This window comes from Onychostruthus taczanowskii, unplaced genomic scaffold (assembly GCF_017590055.1).
Source record: "Onychostruthus taczanowskii isolate IOZ18803 unplaced genomic scaffold, ASM1759005v1 scaffold95, whole genome shotgun sequence".
NCBI classification, from domain to species: Eukaryota; Metazoa; Chordata; class Aves; order Passeriformes; family Passeridae; genus Onychostruthus; species Onychostruthus taczanowskii.
In genome coordinates, this window is record NW_024507546.1 from 1669932 (window position 1) to 1694176 (window position 24245).

The 24245-nt window shown below is 40.5% G+C and overlaps 1 protein-coding gene across 1 annotated transcript in view; it reads right to left on the minus strand.

Annotated features, from left to right (window-relative positions):
* The window catches only part of VWF (von Willebrand factor), a 118944-nt gene that overhangs the window by 49532 nt on the left and 45167 nt on the right, over window positions 1-24245 (minus strand). The window contains exons 19-30 of the mRNA XM_041426849.1: window positions 19149-19252; window positions 15817-15955; window positions 14177-14311; window positions 10734-10883; window positions 9950-10090; window positions 8877-8996; window positions 8174-8330; window positions 7451-7609; window positions 6509-6644; window positions 2095-3440; window positions 1519-1638; window positions 128-271 (exon numbers count right to left, since the gene is read on the minus strand). Coding sequence (XP_041282783.1) covers window positions 128-271; window positions 1519-1638; window positions 2095-3440; window positions 6509-6644; window positions 7451-7609; window positions 8174-8330; window positions 8877-8996; window positions 9950-10090; window positions 10734-10883; window positions 14177-14311; window positions 15817-15955; window positions 19149-19252 — 2851 coding nt within the window. The remainder of the gene's footprint in view (window positions 1-127; window positions 272-1518; window positions 1639-2094; window positions 3441-6508; window positions 6645-7450; window positions 7610-8173; window positions 8331-8876; window positions 8997-9949; window positions 10091-10733; window positions 10884-14176; window positions 14312-15816; window positions 15956-19148; window positions 19253-24245) is intronic.

A 24245-nucleotide genomic window follows, 5' to 3' on the forward strand; every position in this document is an offset into this window, starting at 1 on the left:
GGTTATGGTTAACAGGAAATGCCACCACAATGACATAAATTGGTACTTGTAGCCAGCCTGTATTTAGCATTCCTTGGGGTTTTGTTCCTCTCCTTGTTTAAACACCAATATTCACAAAATCACTCACCTAATCTGGTAGGACCTTGCTCCCTTTGTTGAATGGACTGCACCATCTCTACAAGCCTGTCAGTCCCTTGAGGCATGTTCCATGAAATTTCTAGATTATTTTCCCTGGCATACTGGAGAACTGACACATGAATTGAAGAATTGCCTGAAGCAGAAAATAAACACTTTAGGCAGTGCATGTGAATGTCTTAAAATAAATCTAAAGAAACATTAGCATTGTGATTTACATTAGGCACAACTGGACAGTGGTTTTCCATCAGAGCAAGAAAAGACCAAAAACTGAACTATTCCCTGATGAAAAAATATCCAAGTACTGCTGGAAAGAGTTGCTTTTCTATCAGGAGTCAGCACGCAGTATTTTAGACCAGATGAATATGACAATAACTGGAGAATTTAGTTTTCTTGATCCCCATTCAGTATTATTCCTTTTCCATTTTAAAGCTCTCTAAACACCTCCTTTTTTTTTTTTTTTTTTTTTTAACGTGCACCTTGTTTTGCACAAGCAGTAGTTTAATGCTCCATTTGACAGATGGGCCAAGCTCCCTGGATGATCATTTCATGCCCAATTCCCTCTCTCATACAACACTGGAGTGATGTGCATGGAACAAAGTGAATCTAGGGAGCCTGACCTGTGAAGGGGAATGAAGATAAATTCCAAATTATGCTCCTCTCTAACATCCTGATTATACATTATGTAAGAAGTACAAATAAAACTATTAACAGAGCATTTATATAGACAGTTAAAAATACCAGATTTGCAAAACTGAACCAGGCAGTATGTTGTTTATAGTGATTGGTTATACTTCTCTTCATGGCTTCCTACTGCAGGTATTTAGGTATAGGGCACAATGAGTCTTTATCAATGCTTTGTAAGACATATATGAACACTACCAATAATAGCAGTTGCTCCATGGAAATGGTTTAATGCTGGATCCAAAAAATACAATTCTGACTAAAAAAAAAATAAAATCCATGTTTGTTAAATACTGCTGGGAAAACACAGGATGGAAATGGACTTGGTACAACCCACACAATGTCTTAAACTGCTCCCTGTGCTACATGATCTCTTTGTGTATGCACAGGATACAATGCATTCTGCCAGGGAGGCTGCACTGATAATGAAATACAAGGAAATGGCCTGACCAGAAGTGTACCCCCCTATCAGTACACACTCTGCAAGCACAGTGAGCTTAGTGCTCCCAGAAAGCATCAGCCATCCCACATGGGTCAGGAAATAAATATTGAGCAGTCAGTGCTTTGAGGGATTTGAATGAGTAATTTAAAATTAAGAACTGAAAAACCTCCACTGAGAAGCTGGTTTGTCCCCTACAAGCAAATTCTTTTGTTTTACAAAACATATTTCTGTGTTTGAGCTGAAAGGCAGATACATACCAACCACAACACTTTCAATAAATGCCCGCACAAAGCTTTTCATTTCCTCAAACTCTGATGCTCCGGTATTCAAACTTCCATCCAGCAGAAACATGATGTCCATGGGTTTGTTGCACAATTCTGAGGGTGAGAGGGGGAGGGAAAAAGTTATTTTATATGTAATAACCAAAAGTAGTATCTGCTAATGTGGTAGGAGCAGAAAGGGTAGGTCCAGTTGCATTTTTGGGAAAACAGAGCAGGATAATGACCATTTGAAACAATTAGCAATGCCCCTTTAATGAAAGCCTTGAGATTCATATCCAGTGGGATACATGGATATTTCAATTCCTGCTTTTTTACTGATTCTGTTTTACTCTCAGAGGACTAAAATAAAAAAAAAACAAACAGCAGATGACATCAACAAAAAAACCCAACCCAAACCAACAACAAAGCAAAAATAAACAAAAAACACAGAATACGACAGCAAGGCACCAAACCAGATAAAGCAATCCTTCACATTTCAGTAATGCACAGGGTAAACAAAGGAGACCCGACAGAAGAAAGAACAACTCACACAGAAAATTCATCCAATCTTACCTCTGATTTCAGTCCAAAATCTCATCCCATGAGTGCAGCATGACTGCAGCACTAATTCAGGTGCCTCTTCAATAAGATTGCTGTAACTATTCAAGATAATTGGGTCATTAGGCTGACTGATCTTTCTGAGCTCTTGGATATTGGCACCGGGGGTTATGCCTATGGGAATAACATTTATGCTCCTGGGAGGTCGTGTGATAACATCAGTGGAAGGACTGGATGACACCATATACACCAAGTGAGGAACATCTTGTCTGCCCCCATTCACTGATGTAAATGTATGTTTGGAAATATAATCAAGGGCATTGCCAGTGTTGGTAGCCCTCCCTCCCTGGTAGGGTATACTCCTCACTTTCTCGATAATATTTTCCTTTGACTGTATTTCCCTGAAGGAATACTCCAGACTGACAGTCTCTGAATACTGCATGACTGTAACGTGAATATTTTCCTGTCCCACGTTCATTCCTGTGACCACCTTCTCAATGAATTTCTTGACTTTATTGAAGTTTTCCTCCCCAACATTGTCAGATCCTTCTACAATAAAAGCAATATCCAGCCTGTTAGGATCGGACTTTTCTGAAAGAGGTGGTGGGGCTGTGAGTCCCAAAGGGCGAAATATGACACTGGACATGGTTGGAGTAGATGTAGCTGGTAACAGAAGACTTTCTTTAGGTCCAAGATCACACAGGTGATCAATGAGGAAATCTCTATGATCCATTAGCTCCAACACATTGCTCACTAGGAAGGCTCTGCTACCTGGAAACATCTTTGCCATGAATTTGACTTGCTCCACATTGATATGTGGCCCAATCCCCACAGGTATTACAGTGATGTCTCTATTCTTCAAAAACCCAAGCATGTCACGGATTTTTTTTTGAGACCTGCTTGCTATAAATATCACTGCAATTTTGGCAGCATTGGTCCTCTCTGCTTTTCCAAACACATGCAACGCAGTGTATTTAAAGACTTCATAGGTAGATGCTTCTTTATCACCTGTGTATTTTATATTCTGGACAATTCTTCTCATCTGGGAATTGGTTTTGATATCTTTAAGGTTAAGATAGATGGTGGGACCAGCCCTATACACCAGAATTGACACTCGGATTTTTTTCTGGGAGATGTGGAGTTTTTTCATCACGCCAATTATGAAAGTCTTCAGCTGTTCAAAGTCCTCCTCTGAGAGTTTATTGGAGCCGTCGATCAGGAAGGCCAAGTCCATCATCTTGCTGCATGAGTATGCACTGGCTGGTAGCTCAATGTCCTCCTCTGGAATAGGTGTTGTCAGAGTTAGGGTGTCCTCCATGGGCTTGCAGTCCACACAGGTTAAGTTCTTCCCCTCACATAGACTACAAAAATCATCAAATCAGAAAAACATCAATCAATTGTAAAAAGTAATGCTTACAACAACAAGTCATCCATACATTATGAAAGAACACCAATACAAAACCAAACATCTCAAAACCACAATGAAACCAAAACACGATGTGAATAATTTTTTTCCGCCAACCCCAATTCCCCACAACTTCCCACATAGTATTGTACACCTAAATCCCCTGTGTTCATGGATGTTTGTTTAGATCCAGGAAACGTGACCAACTATAGTGTGTTTGTCAGAAGAAATTCCTTAGAACAGTCTTTGACAGAAGGGGTAAAATCTGTGTCTGGAAACTGTTTAAGAACCACTGAGTGTCAGTAGTACAGCAACCTACAGGCCACTGGTGGACTGAACTGGCTGATCTGGTCTGCTTCCCACAGAACCAAAACAAGAGGCAAACTGCAGGCAGCGAAGACTAAGTAAAATCCTAGAGTAGGAGAGATGTTTTACCTCTGATAGGACTCATCAAATTCTGTGCAGGGGCCAGGTTTACACAGATTTTAACCTTACTGAAATTAACAATTTTTTTTCTACCTCTAAAGTGCTTTACATTCCAGGTGTTTTTTTTCCTGACTTCATTTTTGTTTAGATATAGCTTTGGCACATGTTCATCCTCCGCTGTTTCTTATATCTCTCTTACCTTCCTATTATTTACCATGACTTCTTCTTCAGTCCAGTTTCTCATATTAAATGCTTTATTTCAACCATAGATGTTACCTCTTTTTAGTCCTATGTCTTCCCTCACCATTTCTACTCACCTCCAGTAATACATTTTCCCCTTTCCACCTCAGCTCCCAGTTTTCTTTCCTTCCCTTATTTCTGCCTTTTCCACTATTCATCCTTCTGCACCACCATGAGCTTTTTTAGCTCTGTCACCCTCCACCTTTTATGAACTCATTTAAAATTCATCGATCTTTAGCAAGGCTTTAACACTTCTCCCCTTCTAATTCCTGGCTGCATGTTTCTCTTTACTTCCTGAAATCACAGAGGGGTTTGGGCAGGAAGAAATCTTTAAAGTGCATCCTGTCCAACTCTCCTGCAATGAGCAGGGACATCTTCAACTAGATCGTGTTGCTTAGAGCCACATCCAGCCTGACCTTAAATATTTCCAGGGATGGGACATCCACCACCTCTCTGGGCATCCTGTGCCAGTGTTTCACCAACCCCTTTGGTAACTTCTTCCTTATGTGTCATATAAATTGAACATCCTTCAGCTTAAAACCATCACCCCTTGTTCTGTCCCAACTGGCCCTGCTAAAAATTTTGTACCCATCTTCCTCACAGGCTGAAGCACTGAAAGGTCACAATAAGATCTCCCCAGACCATTCTCTTCTACATCCTGAACAATCCCATCTCTCTCTCTGCCTTTTCTCACAGGAGGTGTTCTAGCCCTCTGACCACCTTTGCTTTTCAGAGAAAAGAATGTGCCTGCACTCAGGCACAGGGTGGAACAGAACCAGTCCATATATTCTCCTTGTCTTACTGGACAGTCCAAGGAGCAGAGTAGGGAAAAAAGTCACAAAAGAGCAACCACCAAAAAATGCTTGTTTGCACTGCCAGAGAAAACCCAAGATGTACAAACTACGTGAGTCAAGACTGGAAGAAAGTGCCATTTTCCAGGAAAATGCTTCACTTTACACGTGGCACCTTCATTTAAGTTCTCTTAACAGAAGTGTTACATTCTTTTCAAGCTCATTTTAGTGTCTTCCTAATTTCAGGATGCACAGCTACTTTTGGCATTAACATACAGCAACGGAAGATTTATTATTCTAATCCTAGTATGAACAAGGCTCTTCTAGTTTCCAATTTCCTTTGGATGTTTGCTATGAAATTCATTTTTGTGCAATATTTTCTATTGTTTGTACAGATGGTGTAGGCATCTAAATTAGGTGACAGCTATGTAAAAGGATGTTTCCCTAGTGAGATAAGTTTTCCTAATGTTCTGAAATCTCTTCTGAGCAGCAGCTAGTGTATCAACATTTAAGATAAATTATTATTAAGAATTACAAAAAATTAGAGAACAGAGACTCATTTAAGAAGACTCTTTTTTTACCTGTTGATGGAATTCAGGGCTCTTCACATATATTGTTTAAAAGTATGTATTTAATCGATGAGCCTAACGGTCTCATGCCCTGGGTTTATAGCTCAGTTGCACACCTAGCAGTGGCTAGAGACCAGGAATTCTAAGTTTTTACCTACTCTGTGCTTCTGTGAGGTTCAGAGCACTTGGAGCTATGGTGTTTGTCTGTGATAATAGCTACTGCAGTTTTACAACTCAGTTTCCATTAAATCTGATCAATTTACAAGCTGGAAAACTCTCTTTTATTCACAGCATTATAAGTCACTGGTGAAAATATCCATCCATGGTCCAGACATCCAGAGAATTACAAATTTTCATAATATGACACAGGGCATTCAACAAAATGCAAACAGTCTCTGCTGCATTGCAGCTGAAGGCCCTCATCCTGCACAGTGCACAGCACCACATTCCCTGCCATTCATTTCATCCTATTTGGAAATGCCTGTATGCAGGATCAGACCACGGGTGTCACTTTAATATCTCATGGAAATTGGTTTTCCAGTAATGGGACACAATAGCAACTGCTAATAATCTCAGCAAGTTCTAGACTGAGTGCACATTCAGACCTTGCACCTCACACAGGAATTTTTTAGTGCTGGCAGAAGGAAGGAGTCTGACAGCTTTATTGATGTTGAATTGCACATTGCACAAAAAGAAGTTGAACATCTGAAGCCAGTAGGGACACCAACACATAGGAAAAGGCCTTTTCTTGAAAGGAATTTATAGATTTCACTTGTTTCAATTCAGTTGCCATCCTATAATCCCTACTGCTGTCATTGAAAAACTTCAACCCTGGGTTCTCTGTGAAGGGGTATTGACATAAAAGATGCTTTCCAAGTTTCTTTTTGAGTGATATATTTAAAGTTATATCCATACACTTATTCATGAGGATGTACTTCATCCCTGACCCTTCATCCTACACAACAAGAATGCTGGTTCCCCGCACAACCCCATCATACCAAGATTGACAGTGCTGTGGATCATCTCTGTTCAAAACTACTCTCCTTCCATGTGGGATCCTGTCACCTCCAACTGTACACACGGGACAGTCTTCTGGACTGACACAATCCAGGGACAGCTCATCAAGGATTTTCCCTGTTTCAAAACAGCAGAGCAATGTAAATATGCCAGTTGTCATGAACTGTAAAACTAATCATGGGATTAAAAACAAAACAGTGCTTCTGAGGTGGGCTCAAACCTCCTGAATGCTCTGCTTGGTGTTGTGGCCACATGGAAGATATCAGGGTATCGGTAACATCAGGGGAAAATGGCATTTTCCATTTTACATGTATATTATTTATTTCTCCTCCTATCCTCTACCTTGTTCTGATCAGAAATACCAGGGCACAGAATAGCTACTCGGGATCTTAAAATACCTTATTGCTTCCCTTCTTCATTTTCTTCTCCCTGTCCCATATTTCCCATATTTTTTTTTCCTTTTTTTATTCCAGCAAGGTAGTTGTTGGAATAGTTAAGCTGGAAGCTCATGCTCATAGGAGGATGCCAGGTGGGCACTCTCGGGAGCATCTTGGAGGTAATAAGCAGGTGAAGGCAATGAGTTTTACTGCTGTAGCTTCTCTGGAACAGAGCATTTTATCAATTTCCAGCACAAATTCATACTCTACTTTAACCACAGAGTCAACAATTTCTGTTCCCACACAGCCCCTAATCCTCCAGTCTCATCAAGCTGATCCCATCCTCTCTCATCCTTGCTGGCAGGAGTTTACACTCCTCTTCTGGGCACCACTTCATGCCCTCCACACACTGTGCCCATTTCACAAACCCAAATTGAGATGCCCAACCATCTCCCTCCTCAGGCAGTAAGGATTATGGTGAAAACACATCAGTAAACCTGTTAAGAAGAAGAAAAACTGTTTAAATAAATCAAAATATGGACTTACCTGCAGGACAGTGCACGTGGCATCCTTCCACACACTGCAGAGGACACTCCAAAGCCTGGGGGTGTTGGCATGTGACAGGACAAGCAGGTCCACAGCTGTTATATCTCCATTCACACTGATAATCTAATTCCTGTTTATTCAGGTCCTCACAGCTTTGTGCTATGCAGGGACAGAATCAGAGGCAAAAAAAAAAAAGTCAAACCAGAGTGTATACCCACCATGCCTCTCAGAACTATGGCACCAAACACTGTAAAGAGTGGACCACATATATCTAGAAAAATAAAGATTTCCACTTTAAAATAAATTATTATTTTACTACATTATTGTTTGACTACAATAAGGGCAGACCACCTTTTCACACTTACATCTTTTTTCACACAATGGAATAGTTGCTTTAGACCAGAAATTCTTAGGTTTGATAATAGCAAGTGCAACACAACCCCAAACTGTAAACTTTAATTGATGCACATGTACACATATATTACTGAAACTATTTCTTCCCCTAGATTTTGTACCACAGGCTGCTACATCCCCTAATTGATGGAACAGGTTTGCCAGGTACAGAAATAGAACAGAGGATGGGAGTGTCAGAGAGAGTTGTTAGCCCAGCCTCATTAATGTGAAATTCTCTGGTTATCAATGGGAACAGAGCTAAATCTGACCAGTCTGAGCCAAAACCTTGCACGTTTGCACCCAGTTCTGCCTCGTGTTTTCTGTACTTACGGCACAGAGTCAGTGACCTCCAGTGAACAGCCACCCCTTTCTGTGCGCAGGCGTGCGCGTAGGCCGCAACGGTGTCACAGAAACACGCGCAGTCCCCAACAGACTCACAAGCACAGGTGTCATACAGGCAAATGTCTATGTAGGGCTCTGGATTCACCTACAGGAGAGAAGGGCAAAGGACATTCCGAGTCCTTCATCTCCTTCCTGGACACATCGTTAACCTTCAGATGGTTTAGCTGCTCCACTTGCCAAGGGTCAAGGTGCCACATAAATTAGTGCAAATCTTTCTGCTGATGTCAGCAAGGACTGCAGTTTGCAATCACTTAATATTTTTAAGCCTTGTCCCCATCCCTCTCCTGCAGCAGCTTAGGTATAACAGCCTGAAAGGCAATGAATTGGCTCAACTCCCCCTTGCCTCAAATCTCAACCCTTAGGCTTCACTACATGCACAGTTCCTGGACCGTATAGTAAAATTCCCCTTGGGAAAAAGTTACTTCATAGCTTAATAGTTGTGTTTTCCCATAAAGGTGCATTTTCCCATAAAGCCTCCACTATAGGACAAGGTGACAGATGAGAACACCAGCCAACCTTCACCAAGTCCTATGTGCTGTCAGCACAACCACACTTTTTCCCTCAGCTGTAATCAATGCCAGCACAGATCATGCAGGATTGAAGAATGTGAAACATGTGACCCAATACTCACCAATTTTGTGCATTCTTCAAAGACAGTTCCAGACAAAATGCTGCACGATGATTCTACCATCATCTGCTTCACTATGTTTCCACCACACAGTGGAGACATCAAGGTCTGTTCCAAGTTGGGCTTAATATTGTAAGAGACAAGCAGAGATTGTTTTAGCCTTGTCTTCAGGACCTTGGGACTCTTCAAATTGAAGTGAGAGACTCACTAGCAAAGGAAATTGTTTCTCTGAGTAAAGTTTCAACCTGTTGCACAACACACAGAGATTTTGCTGCAGCAGAGCAGATCACCTCCTTGATTTTCTCCTGCTCATACTTGTACCCTGAAGTTTTAACTCAGATTTAGATGACAGGAAGACCCACTGTACCAAACACCCAATCTGACAAATGATCATCCACAACTCCTCAGAAGGTCCACGAGACTTAAAAATATCATCAGATTTCAGCAGACAAAACCCAAGGCTGCTGCTGAATAAAAATAGCTCAGTAATCTTCCCTCATCCCATTTAATTTGTCTAAGAACAAGGAGCACTAGTATTGACATAGAATTTAACACAGCAACACCCTGCAGGTCCTGTCCTGTGCCTACGACACTGAAATGAGAATCTGCTCCTTCTCAGTTTGACCCTGTGGTCTCATATAGAAAGAAATTAACCTGTGCATTCCATTGTTTGTAACAGACAGACTAAGATTTGGGATATAGAAATTTGAATAGGGAGAAACAAAATTTTTATTTGAACTCCCTCTGACTGAAAATTACAGCTTTTTTTTAAGATTAAACTCTAAAATGAGATTTCCAGTGACAGCTGGATTTCAAGCATCTGGGCTGGATAACTCTAGGAACAGTCTCTACTATACAAATTGGCTGTTTTAACATTCCTCTGAAGCCAGGCAGCCCAGAAGATTAACATAAGTTAATTGGCCTTTTACCAGATTTAAAGAAATAATAGTATTTGGCAAAAAAACATGGGGGAAGGAGTTAATTCTAATTATTTTAATCCTGCCAAAGCTCTTTATCCACTCTTCATGGATAGTGTAACCCACACTAATTAGTTTTCACGCTTCATTCACAATTACCTTTGCAACATCAGCACAGCGGGAATTAACTTTCCAGGAATTCCCAAAGTCAACTGGATCTACTTCAAGGTGTTCACTGCTGCTGGTCAAATCATTGTTTTGGATTCCATCAAAATTTCCACATAGACCACACACTTGATCCTTGCAGGGAAAGAAACAGAAAACATTAATCTTGCAACTGTAGACCAGCTTAGGGTTTTGTTAAGAAGTCTTTTTAGCCTGTGTTTTAATGCCATGAGGTTCAAAAATTGAATTACCCATGGCCTTGCTAAGGCCACTCAGACAGACACAGTCTCTCTCAGAAAATGTGTAGCTCCCATTCCCACTCTGCTTTGTTGAAAGCAGGACCATGCTGTCCCCAAGGACTCCCAGAAAGAAGGGCTGCTCTAATCAGCAGTGCCCAGTGGCTCTCTTTGGAGTGTGTCCCTACAATTGCATTTTATTTTTGGAGATTGCTGTCCTATCACCATCACCAGTAAATCTGGCTCTTATGCTGCTCTTCTTGAATGAAGAAGAAATCACTCATGGTTATTCTGAGGCCCCATAGCACTGATCCTTTCTGTCATAACTCTTTTCCAATGATCCAGGATTTGGCCCTTATAGTTGAACAACCAGGAAAATAAGGCAGTCCTACAGTACTACCAAACAACCCCTCCATTTCTGAAAAAGTGCCTAACATACCATGACAATCTACATTAAAAAAATAAATAAATAAAGCCATTCCCCAGGAACAGATTAAGTGCATTCTTTAGCGAGAATAAGAGGTGAAGCAAAAACAACTTACTTTGAAATTGCCTTTTAAGATAATGGAGACTCCCATGGCCAGGTCCCAGGTCACACTGATGCTTTTGCCCAGTAAAATGATGTAATAACGGCCAGACTTGATGACATCTAAATTATCATTTTCACCCTTAGGAGGTACCCTGATGTTTACCTGAATGACAGAAACACATTGTGCTATCATCAGTGTCTCTATTTATTATTTAAGGTAGGTGATTTTCCCAGTGGGACATGTTAGGTGATTTTCCCAGTGGGACATGTTAACAAGTGCTTCCAATCATGCTGTTCTCCAGAGAGTTTCCATACACCATCCAGATGCTCCAGAGAAAACCAGAAATTTGGGATACAGGTACAGTATTTCAATCTCATCCCATTTCCAAAGTTTTTGAATGTGGTCCCAGGGTATAATACATGATGCCAATATATGAAGCAGGGCTGATAAAGACAGGGTATACTCAATCACCAGTTTAGTATTGGTCACTGGTTCACCGAATAATTACATGTTGGTTCGGGCTTTTTTTATTCCAGCTCTTTAGGAAACTTAACAATTCTGTCCTTCTCATGTAATAAGAGAGAATCACACATATCAGTGGCCTCTGAAAGACCAGTGTTATTCTGGAGTCAGGAAGGACCTTCTTCCCAACTAACAACACCTACAGGAAAAATCCAGAGATTCCTTTCGGTGTCCATTCATTTTTTCCATCCCTTTCCCTTCCCCTTGTGCCTCTTTCTTTTTCCATCCATCTGCAAATTCACTGCCTCCAGCTACTAAGAATTTAAGAGATTAAAATACTCTCTTTCACACCACAATTCCCTTTCAATGGGAACTCTAATAGGAATATTAAACACATTTGAAAAGTCTAGCATGGCTGTTACTTTAAGCACCATATTAATGCATTAACTGCTTAGTTCTGGAAGAGGCAGATGAAAACTTTTAATCAGTACAAATAGCAATTAATGTAAGGGAGAAAGAAGAGCCCAGAAACTATTTACCCAGCCCCTTACTTTGAGGGCAAAATATTTCCTTATCCCACTATTCTTTCTTGCTCAATTCAGTAAAAGCTCAGCACAGTAATTAAATTCTTTTAATCTCTGAGCTATCATCAGAAACATTTATCCCAGAGAAAACAGTTTACATCTTCCATGAATTTCCTAAAGAAGGTCTTCAATGTCTTTAGGGAAGATACTAAAACATATTTTAGGTACCAAAAGCTTTTTAACTTTCTCCTATGCCCAACATATTACTACACAGTATAGTCACTAGACCACTTAAAATTCTTCAGCAGTCTTTGTCTTTCCAAATTCAGAGGGTTCCAAAACACAGAAGAGGACAAAGTTAAGATGGGAGGCTGATCAAAATTACAGAATTTTTATGTTTATGGAGGCTTTTTGCCCAAACATGAAGTCATAAACTTTTGACCTTGCAAACTTGCAGATTTGTTTCAGAAAATCAAAAATTATTTCATTTTGTTTTAAATGTCAGCCAGAACTGTAACATGTCAATTAAACCCTCATTTACCAGCCGCAGTAGAAGCTGCTCTCAAAACATATCATCTTAAAACAATGCTAATTGGAAACATTTTAATGGCCAAAAAATACCTGATTCTTCTGCTTGCTTCTAAGGATTCTTGTGGAAAATGAGTGTAGAAAGTCATTACTGAATAAGAATTTGCCTAGGAGTCTCCACATCCATTGGCTTTCCTTAATGTCTCTTTTAGTTGTTATTTCTAAGCAAACCTGCTCTAGATATTATTACAGCGAGCCTCAAACTCTCCAAAAAGACAACTGAAAATTCACTCAGGGTCATGTGGACAGTGCTGTAATACAGACCTAGGTCTTACAAGGACAGGTTCCTTCAGGAACCAAACATCCTCTGATGCTGGAGCTGCTGCAAGCCTAAATCACCTGCTGTTATCTTCTGGCCCTTTCTTACATATCCAAATGGAATCATAGCTTTTCTGAAAATCTGTCATCTAAAGAAGCTTTCGGACAAAGCCCAGCTAGATGGAATGATCCCTGCACTGCTATTTACCTTCAGTCAAGTCAGGGATTCTTTAGCAGTAGAAACTAAAAACTGGAAAACCAATGTCTTGCGTTCATTCATGCAGCACCCAAAAGCCTGTATGGATACTATGCACAGACACCTTTAATAAAGGTCATGTTTTTCTGTTCCTGCCAAGGCTCAGTGGCAATTTGCAGGCAATTCCAAACCTGGTACAGCTTTGTCTGTTAACCCAAAACCAGGCAAATGTAGAGTGGTTACACTGGGAAGATTCTTGCAAATATCTGGTCCAGACGCCAGCTCAGAGCACAGGACTTCTGAAAAGGCAGTGACTGAAACAATAATCCACTGCCATGGCTAAGCTCACAGACAATGAGAATTGTTACAGTGCTGAACTCTGCCCTCTGGAAAGCCCATTTCCTGCTGGGAAGGGACATGGGAGGTGGAAGCGATTATTGGTCAGTTCTTCCAAGTTTGTTGGTAGAAAAAGGGAGGGAAAAGAATAATATAGTCAGGAGCAATTTAACAGGACAAAGGACAGCTGACATTCCAGTATCAACTTGTTGGAGCAGTGACTCTTTTTTTTCGTGTGTATGTGTGTGTGCTCAGTCCTTCAGATTGCTAAATTAGCTCTGATGTTTTACTAGCCACAGGTCAGTCATCTCTTAGCCCTTCCTTGCACTTCAAGTTGCTGGAAACAGGCTTTGACAAACCATATTTAGAAAGGGTCTGGAGCACACAATATATGCAGGATGTGGAGCTGTTTGGATGAGTCCAGAGGAGGCCACCAAGTTGATCAGAGGGCTGGAGCACCTCTGTTGTGAAAACAGACTGAAAAAGTGGGAATTGTTCAGCCTGAAGAAGGGAAGGTTCCAGGGAGACTTTATTGCAGTCTTCCAATAGCTAAAAGGGCTAGAAAAGATCTAGAGAGAGACTCTTTACATGGGTCTGGAGTGGGACAAGGGTAATGGCCTCACACTAACAGAGAGCAGGGTTAGATTGAATATTACAAAGAAATTCTTTCCTGTGAGGGTACAGAGGCCCTGGCACAGGTTGCCCAATCCCTGGAAGTGTTCCAGGCCAGGCTGGATGGGGTTCTGAGCAACCTGGGATAGTGGAAGGTGCCCTGCCCATGGAAGGGGAATAGAACTGGGTAATCTTTCAGGTCCCTTCCAACCCAAACCATTCTATGATTATCTGAGATAAACTGATTGGCATCAAGAAATAGCAGAAATACCAAAACAGCAGAAATAACAAATAGCAAAAATACCAAAAAACCATTATACCTCTGGAAGCAAAATGGATAAATATAATCCTGCTAACATGATTGTTTTATGATCAAGAAACCCTGAGTGCGAGGTCATTAATGCCTCAGCTTACTGAACAATCTGAAATTATTTTCAAAAAAAAAAGCAGGAAGGAAAGAGAAAAGAAAGAGTACATACGTTTCCATTGAACAGCTCTATTTCCCCTCCTTCATACACAATGATAACCCTTTTGGTGCACTTTTCTCCAGTGAAGCCACAACCTTCATTTGAAATGAGTATCTGAAATGTTCCAGAGTCACCCTTGCAGAAATCCTATCAGATAAGAAAATAAATTAGTCAGTAATGCAGAGTACTTGAAAAACACACACAAGGAAAAACACGGAGAAAAAAGAAGCCTCAAACAACACTGTGTAAACTGTTGTCAATAGGATATATATTGGCATGCCAACTGTTCTCATGTTCATTTTGTTTATGCTTAGCACTGATATTCATGTGTTCCACCCCTTAAAGAGTGAGGCACACTCTGCCAGTGACACACACATGCATAATTTGGAGAGTATTTTTTGGCAAGGAGAATCCACCATGTTACAGTATCTGTGATAGTTTAAAATGTATGATGGGCACAGGGTACATCTGAATACACAGATAGCTTAATGTATTGATTTTCATCTAAGTCCAATATTTCTGAGATACTTGGACAGTTCCTACTACATTTACATGATGACTCATATCTCTCTGGCCTTTTAGATTTCATTTTTTGGTTGTGTTCATTTTTTTCAGCACACACCTTTTAAGAAAAAGGCCCTGTGTGGAGCTCTCTGTGTCTGTCATTTACGGAAAACTGATCTGAATTCCATTTTAAGTAGTTTTGTAGTAGCCTATGGTATTGCTGCACATAAGACCTTTACACAGAGCTCTCACTAGTGGCAGAGCAATCATTCCTCAAACATAATCCAGCTGGAATCAAGGTGGGAGCATATTTCAAAGACCTAGGCAGCGGCAGGTTGATCACACATTCCTCCCTAAAGAGAACTGCAAGAAGGAATGTGCCTCATGAGGACTCTGTGGGGAAAATAGTAGCCCGCCCAAGAAACACATCCCACTGTAACTGCAGAATATTATCATCAATCAGCAGTGAATCCATCTAGTTTTAGAACAAATTTTCAGATAAATCCTTGTTTGCACAGACATTTCTAAATACATGATAATTTGCATGTAGATGAGCCTTTCTTAGTTAACTCTAAATTCTGGCTGCTTCCACAAATCAAAAGTTGGTTTTAGTGTGCTCTGCCTTTATTCCCCTCTCCTCCTTGCTGTGAGGAAAATGGATATTGTCAGGGGACTCCAAGCAGGTGGTGCATGAAACAAGACAGGGATCATGCTGAAGGGAATGAGCAGAGTCTGTGCTCTGGGTGCATTTAGGAAAGGTTCACTGAGCATTCTTTGTCTCACTCAACCAGACAGCAAGCTACCACTACAGGATAAAAAGGAAAAGAAGAAAACATTGATTTATGGATAGTCAGAATTCCATTTTGGAGATGAGATCTAGACAGCCCTGCTCTGTAGCAAAGTGATCTCATAAGGTTCACGATGGCCAGCTGGACACATGACAGCCTGATTTCTATAGAACACAATTCACTCTTCAAAATTCTCAAGACAACTCTGAAGACATAAATAAGTTCTATTTTTCTCTACTATACATCTGGCTTAGTAATTAGAAATAGTTAACTGATTTATCCAAACACTGGGCTTCTCACCTGGTGTAAAACTGTTTTTATATGATCAGGCAGCTTTAGCATTTGACATGCTCTTCTTACCTGAGCTAGCACATACTGGCAGTTTCCTGGAAACTTGTATTTCAATCCATCAAATGTCAAGTAATGAGCTGTACCAATAGCAGTGCAGGTGCCATCACACAGATTTTTGGTGCACTCCCACTTCCTCCCCTGGCACACGCTGTAACAGAGAGAAGGGGGCAGTAACAGTTGTCCTTATCTCAATGTAAATTACAAGCAAAAGAAGCAAAGTTCTTTAGGCAAAGTGGAAGTGCCACAGTCTCTGCCTCCAGGGGCTTTCTACCACCAGATGAGAGGCTCTCTCATTAACATAAACCAGCATATGTTAACAGTGGATGCATAAATCCAAATAGTGCATTAAGATTACATGAATAAGGGATGTGTTTCTCTGCTTCTTACAAGCTGCAGTGGAGGACTCTGGGTGGTTTGAATTTCCCTGTAACAAAATAGGTCAGGACAGAGTCTGCTGGAATATTCTTTTATACTAGAATTTGCTGGAATATGCTTTCATACTAGAATATTATTTAGGATATGCTGCTCTGCTCAAGGTATCCTATCAGCAAAACAGAGCACCCTTGCCCTTCTCCAGAAGTATTCTGGAGGAGCACAACCTTGCTACAGAAGCTGCAAATATGAAAGGGGAACTCTCCCTTGACATCACTTTTGATTAGTGAAATAAATTGATTTGCTAACTAGCAAAAGAATGAGCAAATAAAGTAAAACTCAAAATCAGTGGAGAGTTAGAATACCATTTGACACCATATTTAATAATAATAATTTAATAATTAATAAGCAATATATTGCTGGAGGATGGCAAAACATTCATCCACTAAATGCTCCATGAATGTAGATGGACATCATCACTGCCCCAGGAATTTTCTAACCAAGCTCTGTGAGGCAGGGAAAGAGGAATTCTATCCATACTTTACGGACATAAAATCTCAGGGATAAAAAACCTGAAGTACTTTCCCAAGATCAAATTGCTACCTGAAGGAAAAACTGAGCACTGAACTGACTTCTGTAATAATTCCTTAACCTGAGCATAGAGATTATTTAATCTTGGTAACATTTCACATCATAATAAATACTGGGCAAGATATTTTCTTCAAAGAATTAAACTTCAGTAACATGAAACCTCTTGCTCCCTCTCCTCTGCTAACAGTTAGACAAGAGCAAGATTTTGTAAATACGCACATGGACAGATTATAAGGGACGTGGGGTGGTTAAATTCAGATTAGCAAATTTCTGAAGTGTGCTGCTGCACAAGTGTGACTCCAAAATTTTCATTGCATTCCCAATGAATTCCCAATACATTGCATAACAGAAGGTTTGCCACTGGCTTAGACTTGGAGACATTCCGCTGTTCATGAATTAGGGTCTCCCATATGTCAAGTCAGATGTAAATGCCAAATCTGACACCTCTGACTCACATATTGCCTTTGCAGGTGTTCACATCTGGCTAAGAACAAGTGAGAATGAAAACTCCTGCAACAGCAGTACAGAAAGCAAAAACAAAAGAAAAAGATGATCTCGACCTCCAAAATGCAGACTCTCAATTCTTATTAATTCTCAAAGCAATAGTAATTTCCTATATCACTTTCTAAAAGACATTTGACTTGATATTTGCTGGGAAATACCAAGAAACTTTTCAAAGTCACATAGTGCAAAAAAGCCCTAGTGACATTTTTGAAGGGACCTTATCTCCAACTTTACTTCCACATTCATGAAAAACACCTAAAATTTGAGGAAGAGCTTTTTATCAAGAAGAAAAAGCCTGATTTCTAGCATTTCCTCGACCCTAGTATTGAAGGAAATTCTATGTATTTGAGGAAATATAATTTACAATGGTATTACCAGAATTATGGACAGTTACATCAATGAAGCAACATGTTTATGATTAAGATCAAAGATTATATGAATAATTGGCAATAAAAAGGCTGATCGTGGTTATTGTGAGGAATCTTGCAAACTTTTTAACACGGAGGAGTTTCACGCTGTACTCCTCTTGTTTCAATAAAATTTTCATGGTGTCTGCTTTTCAGCTGAGTCACTTTTACTTAAATGCAATATAAGCACATTATAGAATATGTACCTAGACAAATCAATTTTTATTCCATCTTTTTCTCTTTCAAGCCTATTTTCCCCAGCTTTAATTACAGTACATGGATTCACAATGTTAGATGTAGCTGCAAAGGAAAGAAATTAAACAAAACACTAGGAGATTAATATTTCCATACAAAACCTTCATCCAAGTTAACTCAAGCTAGTTAGGAGTGGTCCCACTAGTTAAAAAATGCAAAACTTAAAATTACTGTTATTCAAAGATCAGCGTACCAAACAAAAATCAAGCATTGGACTCTCCAGTGGTGCTGATTCTCTGACCCAACTCCAACCAGTCATACAGAAGATGACAAACATTGCTCCTGGGGTTGCTACAGAGCTGGGCAGGAACATTTATGGTAGAATGCATAACAGATTCTTAAGTCTGAGTTCAAAAAACCCCCAGGATTTTCACAGTGCTGGTGGCTGAATGTCCTACACCCTGGACTCTTGGAGCTCTGAAGGAAAAGAGCCACCATTCCCCCCCACCACACACATGGAAATAAAGCACCTCCAGTGCAGCCAATGTGCTGTGCAGGAGAAGCCAAAAGTGGCCCACTGTACTTTACCAAAGGCTGTGCTGAGGGCTTCCCTCCATGCAAATTGAGCAGCCCAGAATTCTCCTTTGAACCTATAAATCCTCTTCTCGCAGCCAAGCAGGATAATGGTGGAAGACATGGAGCACTCACTCTTTTCTTCTAAGAAAGTAACAGTTTTCCATCTATTTTCATCTTTTTTAATATATCAATGGATAGAGCACTCTTTTGAGATATAAGAGGTTGACCCTGTCTCTTTCTAATTCTTTATTATTTCCCTGAAGAGCTCCTATCATATTACAGCTGGTGCATCACACCCCTTCTGGCTGGAAAGGGCTGATTTGACGGGCCTCAGCCAACAAAAAGGGAAACACAACAGCAAAGCTTAGTGACAAAGCCCAGGCTCCATTCCTCCCACCCCAAAGCATATAGGTCCTAAATTGTTATCTTGTGTTGCAAAATCCACTGTCTAGTGCCTACAGAGGAGTTGCACAGACACACAACTATTTGTAGGGCACAAGGTAGAGGTTGCCAGACATCGCAGGGAATTTTACTGGATCTTTATGCAACATGCAAAGGGAATGTGCTGTCTGCGCAATTAATATGCTGCAGAAACTGGCTTTCTCTAAAAGAGATCTGTTAAGTAAACAATATTTGGTGTTACCAGAAACACAGCAGACTCCCTAAAGAGAAAAAAACATCCTTCCAGTGGCTCACCAAGTGTTGCAGTCCTTAGTCACTGTTTCTCCCTTGGAATATTCTCTTCCATTGTGGAAGCACGGGCACCTCTCAGGAGCAACACACTTGTTTTCATGCCGTACCTAAGCAGAACACACAGTTTGTCACCACCTGGGGCTGCTGGGAAGTTGCCATGTGCAGGGCGAGCAAGCAGCCAGGAGCAAGCAAAGAACGTGTGGATGGAAAATAAAGGTTAAAAGGAATATAAGAAAGGATGAAGCCTATCCAAGGTGAGAAACGCACAGTACTACTAATACTTTTAGCCATTAACATAAATAGAGCTGTAGGTACATAAATCACAGCTTGCTCCCACCATCTCAAGCTACTGGGAGAATAGTTGACATTACAGAAAAAATGGCACAATGGGAAAATCCAGGATGCAGTGAATCAGGCTAACCAGAGTATGGAGAGCAGGTGAATAGCTTCTCACACACAACAAACTGGAAAATGGCCTACTAGAACAGCAGACAAAGGGCCCAGATGGACTTAAAATGGAAATAGGAGCATCAAGGAGACCAGAAGCCACAGTGCCTGACCACCCAAGTGCAAATTCAGGTTCTGTTGTCACAGACAACAGTCCATTAACAAAGCCAACCCTCTATCAACTCTCCTCTGAAAATTGCAGTAGTCACTCATTTTCTTTCAAACCCCCATTTATTTCCTGGAAAGCAGGATAAATACCAGTCCACTTGAGGTATTATTCTGCTCTCTCTGCAACAGATTCTGTTGCTAGGAAATAGGGCATTATCTTGTATCCAAATTTTCATTTTCACCCTTCTGATCTGAGTTTTCTCTTTGTATAACAAAAAATCATTTGTCCCACTTAAAAAAAAAAAAAGAAAAAAAAAAAAAAAAAAAAAAAAAAAACTACAGCCAAAGAAAAACAAGTAATGCCTTTAGACTATTCAGTTTTTCCATTCATTTTCTGTTTTCTTTTTCCGTGATTAATTTCCATTTTTAAGACCCCCAGTTTTAGAAAATCAAGCATAACCAAAGCTGGCTATGCTGACTTTTCACTCAATAGCAGTTCTGGTAAAGCCAGGATAGGTTTGGCTCTTGTTTCATGGAATACCTCAATGGAGAGTCCTTCCCTTTCTTCTCATTCAAAAGTCACAAAATATCACCTTCTCACTTTAAACTCTTTCTGCAGAATCATTAAAATACTTACTTTTTTACCATTAAATATGGACCAATGAGATCAATGTAGTCTGAACGCCAGGTTAATAAAGCAGAACAGCTTTCCCTTTTCCTATGGGGACCTAGAACTGCCACATGGAACAACGCACAAAAAAAGATTTCACAGGGCAGAGGCCCATCCTTCATACACAGCTCCACGCGGTCTGTGGCTTATGGAGAGCTGCATTACGCCAAATAAAATCACTTCGATAGAAGCATGATGGAAACAAAGAAATGCTTTTCTAGATAATGGAGCTGTAGCTCTGCCTTCACCTTTACAAAGGATGGTGAGAAAGTCCAGAGAAGACCAGAAAGAAGAGTTTAATACCTTCTTTCCTTCCTTCCTTCCCGGTGGTATTTAGGAAAAAAGCAGGAATATGACCTCACATTCGTGGTTACGTTTCTGAATTTTTGCAGAGTATTCAGCAACACAGTGCACAATACACTTGAGGGTTTGCCTCTGGATACAAAACTAGGGATTAGACATCTGGTTAGTAAAAAGAGAATCAGAACCTCTTCTCCTTGCTCCCAAAAACTGGTACAGACTGGTATTAGCATTTTTATCACAACCAGCACAGCAACCATAAAACCACCAATAGAGGGAAGAGCACCTTGTCTTGAACACTGACAGAGTGGGTGGGTGGGATTCAGCAAGCAGGACACAAAAAACCAAAGTGGACTTTGACCAGAAGAATGATCATTTTTTTTCTGCAAAACTCAATGACTTATGATTTTGTTAACAATAACACACAATCTATTGGCCCTATTAACACTCCATCCAAAATCTGGGGCACATCTGGCAGCCTGCTGCCATGCTGCACTACAAGGACCATGTGGTACTACAGTACAAGGCCAGGAGCACTATTCACAAGCAGCTGGATTTTCTCTGGAAGTCTTTCAATCCATCAATAGACTGCAGTTAGTACAGGAAATTTAGCAGTCCTGAGTGCTTGAGATGACAGGAGGCAACAGCACTGGGGAGGCAACTACACAAAAAGACAGAGGTTTGTAATGAAAACAACAGCTGTTTGCACCATTTACTGCCCTTGGGATGACACTCTGCATCCATGGGATTACAAGTGGTTGACTAACAGCTTTCCCATTACTTGAGGATCTAACAGAAATATCTGTAATTTCCTTGCTCTTATTAATTGCTAAACCTTGAAAAATCTTGCAAAAGGAAGGACAATATTACAGGTTTCAGAACCTTTAAGATTCTTCTTACCCACAGTCATAGGAGGTGATTGTTCTGCTCCGCTCTGTACTGGTGCAGCCTCATCTTGAGTCCTGGGAGCAACTTTGGGTGTCGCTTTGATTTTGTAAGACTTTGTTAAGCTTTTTGATGTTTACATTCTTTCAACAAACTTTCTCACACACAGTTCTGTAAATAACCTATGTTTTGCATTCTTTCATGGAGGTGGAGAGAATTGATGGACCTTTGGTCTGTCCAGTGGCATTGGAGAGGTGGCACTGTCACCCTCCAATCCACTGTCACCTTTGGAAAACTATAAATGTTGGAGTCAGAAAATAAAGTTTTTCTTCTTCTTTTTTGTTCCTCTCGAGAGCAGCAGTGTCTGTGTCATCATTTCGTGCCTTATCACAACATTTGGGCACCACAATATAAGAACCTAAAGCTGTTAGAGGTTGTCCAAAGGAGGCTACAAAGATGGTGAAGGATCTGGAGGGGAAGTCACGTGAGGAGTGGCTGAGGGCACTTGGTCTGTTGAGCTGGAGGAGACTGAGGCCAGAGCTCACAGCAGTTCTGCAGATTCCTCACAAGAGGAAGAGGAGGGGCAGGCCCTGATCTCTGCTCTGTGTGACCAGGGACAGGACCCAGGGAATGGCTGGAGCCGTGTCAGGGAAGGGTTAGGTTGGAGTTTAGGAAATTTTCTTCCCCCAGAGGGTGGTGGGGCACTGAACAGGCTACCCAGGGAATGGTCATGTGCCCAAGGCTGCCAGAGATCCAGGAGTGTTTGCACAATGCTCTCAGGCACAGGGTAGGATTGCTGGGGTGTCTGTGCAGGGCCAGGACTTGGGCTGGATGATCCTTGTGGGTCCCTTCCAAGTGAGGAGATCCTATGGTCCTAAAATCCAACTCAATGAACCTAAACTTTTAACTCTCTTGGTCAACACAATTTGATGAGTATCCCTCTGTCAAGGGAAGCTCAGACATTGCTCTGTTCCTCCTCAACACATGCGTGGATTTCAGTGGAAAGTCAGCCAAATGTATGAAGAAGCATGGGATTAAATAAAGGAAGTGGGTCAGATTAGAACCCAATAGCTAATAGGCTTTAGAATAAGAAATCAGTTTGGGGAAGAAGGGACCTTAAAGATCACCCAGTTCCATCAGCAGGGACACCTTCCACTATCCCAGGTTGCTCATATCCCCATCCAACCTGGCCTTGGACACTTGCAGAGATGGAGCAGCCACAGCTTCTCTGGGCAACCTGTGCCAGGGTCTCAGCACCCTCACAGGGAACAATTTCTTTCATAAATTTTTGTTTTAACTAAAACAGCCTCTCACCCTTACTGTGCAAACAAAGATAAGTTAACAACATGCCAGAAGATCAAAATGTGCTAGTTTACACTTGACTTCTCTTTCTTATGTTAGCTGCATGTCTCTGATGTTTATTTGACATGCCCATCTCCTCATGAAAACATTGTAACACAGGATGGGCCCACACTAAAAAATATCCAACAGAGAAATCAAAATAGTCAGGTAAATTTCAGTTGAAAACACAAAGAAAAAAAAAAAAAAGCCGTAAATTTCAGTTGAAAACAGAAAGAAAAAAAAAAAAAAAAAAAAGCCTTTCAAACTTTCCTGGTTAAGATGTTTAGGATTTATAGGGTTTTTTTCCCTTTTCCACTAATGTATGAAAGTTTTAGAAGTAGTTTGATGTCAGCAGTCAGAATGCAATAAAATATTTCATTTAAATTTTAAATCTTAATTTATTGTTAGTTGTTGGGAATAGACAGACAGTAATTTTCTCCTTTTGGAGTGTCTGGATTTTGTGCTCTGTGATTGTTCTGTTCCTCTCTTTCCCAAGAAAGGTGGTTAACACTCAATTAATATATTTATTAATATCTAATAAATATTAAATCAGCTTTTCCAATGGGAAAAGCTGAACTGCAGTTAACTAATCTGCAAAAGCATATTTTTCCCCACACTTCTGCACATATGTTATGATTTCCTTTTCAGCTGTGCAAAAGGGTGACAAGTATGCAGAATTTCTCACCTTCCTGATGATCAAAGACAGAAGAATTATTTTTACGACATATTGAACATTTTTATTTGCTAGAAATCAAAACAATGTAAAATACTAAGTCAAGACAAACCAGAAAACTTATTTTTGAAAGAAATTGAAAGAAAGTCAAAAGTTGAAAGTTTGGAAGAAGTTAAAAGAAATTGGGTTTTGTCTTCAAGTTAATAAGTTATTTGTGAGCATTGATAACTTTCATATGCTACTGTATCACAAAAGAAAAAAAAACCTTCAGTAAGAAGGCACAATTTCTTCCAGCATAAAGTATGTGCAAATATTTATGGAAACACACGTTGAGTAATCTGTTACTTCCCACAGACCTTCCTGCAAACAGCAGCTCACCTCTGTGAGTGCATGTGAATTAGGCAGGATTACAGAACACCAATACAGGAGACTGACAAGTAAAATGGTAATTCCTTTTTCCAGTCCCTTTATTGCTCACCTCTGTTGTACAAGCCTGGAAAACACAGACTTTGACTTTGATTTGACTTTGAAGAGCTTTGTCTCTTTGCTCCCAGAGTCTCTGTGTTAGAAAAGGACAGGATGGAAAGGAGATCCCGGTCACCATCCAAATCCTTTTCTAGTGGCGGAGCACAAAGCCTCATTGCAGAGCACAGAAATAAAAAAATGGCTCTCCCAA